Genomic DNA, 8,350 nt, shown 5'->3' with positions numbered 1-8,350 from the left:
AATGCAGGTCTGATGCGTGATTTAAAAATATTTTAAAAATTATGAAAATTTTATTTTATTAATTTTTAAATATTTGGGAGGTTTTAAGAATTATTTAGGATTATTTTTATTCTTTCGATAAATTCTTGCACGAGAAATGTACCGATAAATTCACGATTTGGTGACCGAGATGGGATAATACCGAGAGTAAAATAAAATAAAAAAAAACCTACCCCCCCCCGTTCTTCACTCGGCCGCCTCTTCTCCTCTCTCGATCGATTCCTCTGCTCTCTCATCTCTAATCTCTCCCCAATTTTCTCTCTCATTTTTCTCTCTCACTCTTTCATAATCTCTCTGTTCTCTTTCTCCCTTGTTTCCCCTGTTCCCCTCTCTTTTACGTTCGAGTTTTTCAGCCGCCGCTTCGATTTTTTCGGCCACTGTTCCTTGCTTCAGTTCCGTTCTGTTTAATTGGTATATATATACGTTTATTTTTCTATGTAATCCGTTGAACGGTATATGTTATTTGTGTGGTGTGCGTTCGTGTTGCCGCTGCCCCTCACCATTTTCCGGTGAGGGTGGTGGCGCGTGGCGCGGTTGTAGCTATGCTTCTATGATTTTGTTGCTTCCGTGTCCTGGCTGCGTTTATTTCTGTTCGATTTATTCGAATACTCTTGTGATTGTTCGAAATTGGTTGTGAATAATTGATGAAATTATTCGATAATTATTATAATATTTATTCGAATGAATTTTAATGATTAGTCGAATATTTATTTTAATGGTTAGAGAATTAATCGATGAAATTCGCGTAGGACGCCGATGTAAACGGAACCCCGCGAATTTTATCGTCGTCGGCGATGAGCCGACGGTGGACAATGATGATTAATTATGAGTCCTAAATTATAAATATATAAAATTAGTTGTAAAATTAATTTCAAAATGAAAAATAGGATATTATTATAAGTCGTACCGGTGGTTGGGATTGCGAATTGGATTGATTGTTGAATTGTTGACGTCAATTATGATTCGACGGATAGGCCAATAAACAAAGGAGACGCTGCCCAATTTTCGGGAAATTAATTTTGAAAATACGGGGACGTACCCTATAATTATTGGAGACGTCGAACGAAGATATATAATCATATTATATGAGCCTAATTATGTGTTGTGACAAGATACTTTATAAATGATCAATTACCTTACTATTTTCGAAACAACGAGTATACGTACTTTTCGAAAATAAATACCGAACTGAGTTTCAAGATATGAACCATAATTGTTATGTGTATTTCAATAATAACTATTAATATGAGTTGGGATATGAAACCGTATGGGTAGAAGTAATAGTGATATTATGTTAAGCTTAAACGATTATCTGAATTAGGGTATTTCAACCTTGTAGGTCCTAGTCGGAAGACCCGAGGATTGACATCGGACTAAGAATGATCTAGTGGTTAGTCGTCGAGCTCAACAAGGTTCCAATAGAAGGACCTGAGTGTTGGGATCGTATCCAGAATAGGGTAGTGGTTTGACGATAAAGCTGAATGTTCAAGTGGACCAAAGTCAACCAGTAATAGTGGTTAAAGTTTATCAAGACAAGTATTCCCGAAGTTTCTCGTAATATACTACAATTACTTCATTCATATTCTAAGTTCTGAATAGGTAATTGTTTTATATTTCATTGTAATTACTTTTAAACATGCAAGTCCCTTTCATTATTATTCCTATATTATCGATTGATCTCTTGAGCAAATACCTATGCTTCCGAGTTATTTGCGAACCCGGGTTATTTGCGAACCCTGAATTGGGATATTTTGAAATCAAAATTATTTGACATCAAAATACTCTACGGGCTGGATGGTTACTATGAGGGCCAGTGATGAGCTGGACCCTATGGTCCGGGGATGGACCGGACCCCGGATCGATAGTGCCTGGGTACCCGAATGGATCCATACAAGTAGGTATAGATCTACACTATATCCTGACTGATCAGCAGGGTATGAGTGTAAATTTTAAACTAGTGTCCAGTCTAATTCATTGTTGATCGCCATTAACGGCATTCTCTCTTGACAAGTTTTGTAATTCCAAAACCGGACAAAACCTTGATTCAGGAGATGAATCTGGGAATTGCTTGTCACTTTTGATTTATAGTTAAAGGCTAGTAACAGGCAATGTTTACTCGCTCAACTATTTCCAATAAACAGAATTGGTTGTGAACTATATAAAAAATATTTTGGAAAATTTTCTTTTGTTATTGATACTTGGAAATTAGTTGCTTGCTGAGCATTTTTGGCTCACTCTTGCTTTGTAAATTCTTATTTCTTTCGGAAACAAATGAGGAAAAAAGTGAATATATTTTAATAGACAGCAGAAGTTAGAACGACCTCCGCTGCAAGAGGATGAAGATGTCAGAAAATAAGACAAGGGAATTAGTACAAAGGAATTTAAACTTGTATTTCAGTTTTTGTAAATTTAGAAGGTTAGATTCTTGTTTCATACCATAACCTGTAAACGATCCGGAGGTAAGGTGTCATTGTATATCATTTTATATTATGTAAAGTTTGTTTAGTGACACCAAATATTGACCCCAGATTTAGGGTTGTTACATGTAGCCTTAGGAGTAACATGTTCAAGAGCAAATATTTTGAGTAAATCATTAATGTATTTGCCTTGGTGAATAAAAATTCCTGCAGTAGACTGATTAATTTGTAATCCTAAAAAGTACTGAAGTTCACCCATTAAACTAATATCAAATTCCTTATGCATGCAGTTAGAAAACCACTTACACAAAGATTCATTAGTAGATCCAAACCCAATATCATCTACATAAACTTGAACTAAAATAAAATGATCACGTTTATGAAAAATAAAAAGAGTAGGATCGAGTGTACCATGAGTGAAACTATTGTTTATAAGAAACTGGTTGAGACGCTCGTACCAACACCGAGGGGACTGTCTCAATCCATAAAAAGATTTCTTAAGCCTGTAAACATAGTTAGGATACTTTTCATGAATAAAACGGAGGTTCCTTGACGTATACTTCTTCCTTGAGATAGCCATTTAGGAAAGCGCTCTTGATGTCCATTTGATAGAGTTTAAACTTCTTGTGAGCTGCAAAAGCCTTGAGAATTCGAATTGCTTCCAAACGAGCTACTGGAGCATAAGTCTCGTCGTAATCGATTTCTTCCTATTGATTATATCCCTGTGTGACCAATCGAGCTTTGTTGTGAATAATGTTGCCATCTTCATCATTTTTATTCTTGAAAACCCAACAAGTACCAACGATTTTAGCATCCTTGGGAGGTAGGACGAGTTTCCAAACATCACAACGTTCGAACTGATTCAATTCTTCCTGCATTGCAACAGACCAGTATTCGTTTACAACGGCTTCTTGAGAATTCTTGGGTTCGAACTCAGCAACAAAAGCACAGAAAGCACATAAATTATGAAGCCTGCTTTGAGTTGAGATTCCTTGATCTAAATTTGTAAGGAGATTATCTGGAAAATAATTCTTCACAGTTCTAGAAGACTTTGGAAGATGAATATTACTAATTTCTTCTTTATTCGAATTGTTTATCTGGAAATGAATAGGAGTTGTCTCATTCAAAAGAGACTGTCTCATTTCCGCTTGTGAAGATTTATTCGATGGAGAAGCATTGAATTCACTTGAGATATTATCAGGAGTCTTTGGGGAACCAGAAGAATTATCTTAACCTTGAGGGGAATCTGGTGAATCAACAGAAGATCGAGAAGGACTTGAAGAATCTTGACTGCTTGACTTGTCAAAAGGAGACTGACTCTTTTGAGAAAGAGGATGTCTCATTTGAGAATAAGACTGTTGATCAACAACATCTTCTTCAATTTGAGAGATTTTACGCGTAGATTCATTGAAGGAAATATTGATAGACTATTCTACTTTGTTCTTGACAGAATTATAAACATGATAAGCCTTGCTTGTGGTAGAATATCCCAAGAAAATTCCTTCCGTGGATCTTGGATCGAACTTGCCTCGATTATTTTGAGTATCTAAAATAAAACACTTGGAACCAAATACTCGAAAATAACTGATATTAGGAGTCTTTTTCTTAAGCAGTTCATAAGGATTTTTAAGTAATATAGGACGAATAAATACTCTATTTAGAATATAACAAGAAGTATGTACTGCTTTAGCCCAAAATTTACGAGGAAGCTCACTCTCATGAAGTAGAGTTCTGGCTGTTTCTTGTAGAGTCCTGTTCTTATGCTCAATAACTCCGGTCTGTTGGGGAGTACAAGGAGCTGAGAATTCATGAGTAATCCCTCTTGATTTGCAAAAGTTTATGAAGTCTTTCTCGAATTCACCTTCGTGATCGCTACGAATTGTTTTGAGCTTAAAAGAATACTTAGTCTCAAGATTAGTAATAAGATCTTTAAACTCAACAAAAGCTTCATCTTTAGTACGTAAAAATAATACCCAAGTAAAACATGAATAATCATCGACTATAACAAAAGCATAATTTTTACCTCCAAGACTTATATATCATTCAGGACCAAAAAGATCAAGATGGAGTAACTGCAAAGGATCAGTAGTTGATACTCGATTCTTAGCAATAAAAGATGTTTCACCTGTTTACCGAGCTGACATGCTGAGCAAGGTTCCACCTTCTTATATTTAAGCTTTGGAAGACCTCGAACAAGACCATGAGATGATATCTTTTGAAGCAAATCCATGTGTACATGATCAAGACGTCTATGCTAGAGATTTTGTTGTTCTTGAGCAGTAGCAAGACAGGTTTCTTCATGTTGTTCATCAAAATCTAAGATAAAGATATTCCCTTTTCATTTGGAAACTAAAGCGAACTCATTAGTTTTAGTATCAATATAATAGACATCTTAATCAAAATTAACCATATGACCAGCATCAGTAAGTTGACTTACAATAATCAGGTTGTATTTTAAACTATCAACTAAACGAACATTAGAAATAGCAAACCTTTCATTACCAATGGTGCATTTTCCAATGATATGAATGGTGTTTGAGTCACCAAGTGTAACTAGACCTCCCTCTTTAGCTACGACTGAGAGAAATTTGGATTTATCACTAGTCATATGGCGATAGCATCCACTATCGATTAGCTATTTATTACAAAGAACATGGACCTTCAAGCATACTTGCAAAAATTGCTTCATCTCTTAGGTACCCACTTAACCTTGGGTCCTTGTTGGCTAGTATCACAGATCTTTTATAAATATCTATCTGATTTCTTAATCCATATCTGAACAATGTTAACTGAAGCATGAGCAGATTTATATCTAGTAGACGATCTATAAGATGAGTTAAAACAGTGGCCCTTGATACCACATAATCTAGATTCAGAAGTAGTGTGACCAGGTTTGCTACAATCTCGACATTTCTCATACGACATCTTGTACTTCTTTGGGGTCCTCTTGTAACCGCTTTGAAATGCTCTTTTCTTGATAGATTCGCATCTTAATCCTCCTTTATCAAGAGAAGATTTATGTTCTGCAAGTAAAGCATTCAAAGTTCATTCACCATGAAAACACTTTTCTAAATCCTTTTCTAGCTGTGCAACTTTCTGCTTTAATTCAGGAACCAAAAGATCAGAAGCACTGTCTCTTTTGACAGTTTCAGGATCAACACAGGCTGACTCTTTCTTCAAAGCTTCAAGACAAACATCTTTCATCTCAGTCTCATTCTTGAGATACTCATTTTCTTCCGTAAGCTTAGATATCTTTTCAACTAAAGATCAATTTTCAGCAGCCACCGTTTAATCTTTCATGGGATCATCCATTTCACTGAGAACTCCACTTAACGTTTGTTTTAAGTAAGCATTCTTTTCTTTCAACTTTCTATTCTGAGCCTGCAAGGTTAGTATAACTGAAGATATATTTGAATTTATATTATATTTAACATTTTGTACCTCATCATTATCACTGGAGCTGTATTCGAGTCCAGCAAAATATAGTTGAGAAACTTCATCATCTGAATCGATCTCAACATCAGAATCTTCATCACTCCAGGTAGGTAATGCTTTCTTCTTGTTCTTGAGCTTGTAGAAGTCCTTTTTGAAATGCCCCTTTTTCCCACATTCGAAACATGTGTCCTTGCTCGAATTAGCCTTGTTATCTTTGTCGGGATTAGATTTAAAATCCTTATTTGGAAGCTGAGATTTCATAGGCCGTTTTGATGCATTCCTTTTGGCAAGAAATTTATGAAACTTCTTGGTCAAGGGTGTAATTTCCTCGTTAGAATCATCAGGAGATTCATCTGCATCTATATTAAGTGCACGAGTCTTTTTTCGAGGAACATCATCTTCTTCATCATATCTGTGAAGCTGATTCTCGAATTCTTCCAATTCACTAAAGAGTGTAAGCGTGTCTATTGTAGAAAGAAGAGTAGAATCCTGCAGTATGGTGACCTTGGGATCAAATTTCTTTGGCATAGCCCTGAGTACTTTTTGATTGATTTCGAATTGCGGAATAGTCCTTTCGAGAAGAGATATAGAATTCATCAAGGTTAAGAACCTTCCTTGAGCATCTTTGACACTTTCATCTCTTTCCAACCAGAAACCTGCATAATCACTCATTAACATACTAAGTTTGACTTCACGTACCTTAGATGTACCTCTATGGCTGACTTTGATAGTATCCCAGATTTGTTTAGCCGTAGTACAAGCTGATACTTTACGCAACTCAGTAGCCACCATTCCATTTAGAAGTGAATTGATAGCACTAGAATTCATAGCGTTGAGTTCTTCAAGAGCGAGTTCCTTGAGAGATTTAGGATTGCCTTCTTTTATTGGGATTGTAAAGCCATTTTCTATAGCATCCCATTCAAAAGTATCACGCTGGAGGAAGATTTTCATGCAGAATTTCCAATAGTTATAATTTTCAGCACCGTAGAACAATGGCGAATAATTATTCGAATACCTATCTGATTGAGGCATGGATCGCTAGAAAAATAAACACTAAACAGTGAATTAAATGCACACGCTCTGATACCAATTGAAATTCAAAGGCACAATCTACATATTCGATATTATAACTGATAAGACAAATGTGACAGTCTCTTATGTAAATGGGACATACCCTTTACGAATGAGACATACAATGAGATAGTCTCAAATAATCTACAGAATATAAATTACTGAAATATAAATGCAGGAAAATGAATAATGCAAAACACCAAGAGTTTATACTTGGTTCGACCCCTACACCTAGTCTATGGCCTCCATCCAAGTCCCTGTGTCAACTAACATAAAGAATGTATTATATCAACTTTAATAAAAGAACTTACAATATTTTCCTTGATCGCAAAAGATAGCCCTGAAAGAAACCTTTCTCTAGCACACTTGCTACCTAGCACACCTGCTATATCCTAGCCCACTGGCTACCTTGGCTACTCATTTAAAATCAAAACCTTGCCACAACCCGGCATAAGCAGATATAGATACACGAAATGAATAATGAATATAAAAATTACAACTCAGTCTATGATCTTACTTGACTGGATATTCAATAGAAGAATGGAGAACAAGAGTGATGTTTCAGATTAAGAATAAGACGTGTAAGCATTAGTTAAAAATTTGAAAGCGCGAGTTCTATTTATAGGCACAAGTTCTAAAAGATTTGATTTTTAAACAATATATATGATAGATAAGGTTAAAACGGTTTTGTTTGAAAATAATTTGAATAAGTCTTTGAAAGAGTAATCTGTTAGTTTGTTTTGAAAGAGATAAACTAATTAAAGATAAGTCTTGAATAGTTCAAACAAAGTTTATCAGATAGGGTTTGTTTGAGAAAAGGTAGAATGAGTTATCCAGTCTAACTCGATTTACATAAACCCTAACAAACCTAATCTTGAGTTCTTGGAAAGTCTGAAACTGCAATGCTATGTTATCGATTAATAAAACTGCTTTTATTCTGTTGCTAAATAAGAGATCATCATAAACCCGTGCTTCAACAAAACTTCTAACTTATAAGTTTCCTAAAAATAATATGGATCAGGCGTGCATACATATGCGTCTCCAAATTAAAATCCGCCACTTGTATGCTACATCATTGATATAAAATTTGGCTCATTATAAATATCATGCATACAACATACTCTTTACTTTGTCAAAATCTTAATGGCACCTCGTACTATACTAGACCTCATATGATTTTTTTCTGTTCATAATGCTTTTAAAAGCGATTTCAACAAATTATATATACTTTTGGCATATAAAATTATCAATCAAAATGATGATATATGTAATTGCTCCTAAATTTTAGATGATAAAATATTAAAGTACTTTTTGGTTCAATGAGAAAGTAAAAATGTTAGATTTTAAAAAAAACTGTTTCCAAAATTTGAGGCGAAAAGTACATATTT

General features: G+C 34.9%; 1 protein-coding gene across 1 annotated transcript; it reads right to left on the bottom strand.

The window, feature by feature from the left end:
• Positions 1-3,163: 3,163 nt before the first annotated feature.
• LOC141718632 (uncharacterized) lies at positions 3,164-4,686 on the bottom strand. The gene is made up of 3 exons (XM_074521010.1): positions 4,590-4,686; positions 4,139-4,407; positions 3,164-3,553 (listed from the first exon to the last, which is right to left on the bottom strand). The coding sequence occupies exons 1-3, from the start codon at positions 4,684-4,686 to the stop codon at positions 3,164-3,166; spliced, it is 756 nt and encodes a 251-aa protein (XP_074377111.1).
• Between the last annotated feature and the right edge of the window lie 3,664 nt (positions 4,687-8,350).

The sequence above is a fragment of the Apium graveolens genome, chromosome 4 (assembly GCF_009905375.1).
Source record: "Apium graveolens cultivar Ventura chromosome 4, ASM990537v1, whole genome shotgun sequence".
Classification (NCBI taxonomy): Eukaryota; Viridiplantae; Streptophyta; class Magnoliopsida; order Apiales; family Apiaceae; genus Apium; species Apium graveolens.
This window is presented reverse-complemented; position numbering and strand designations above follow the sequence as displayed.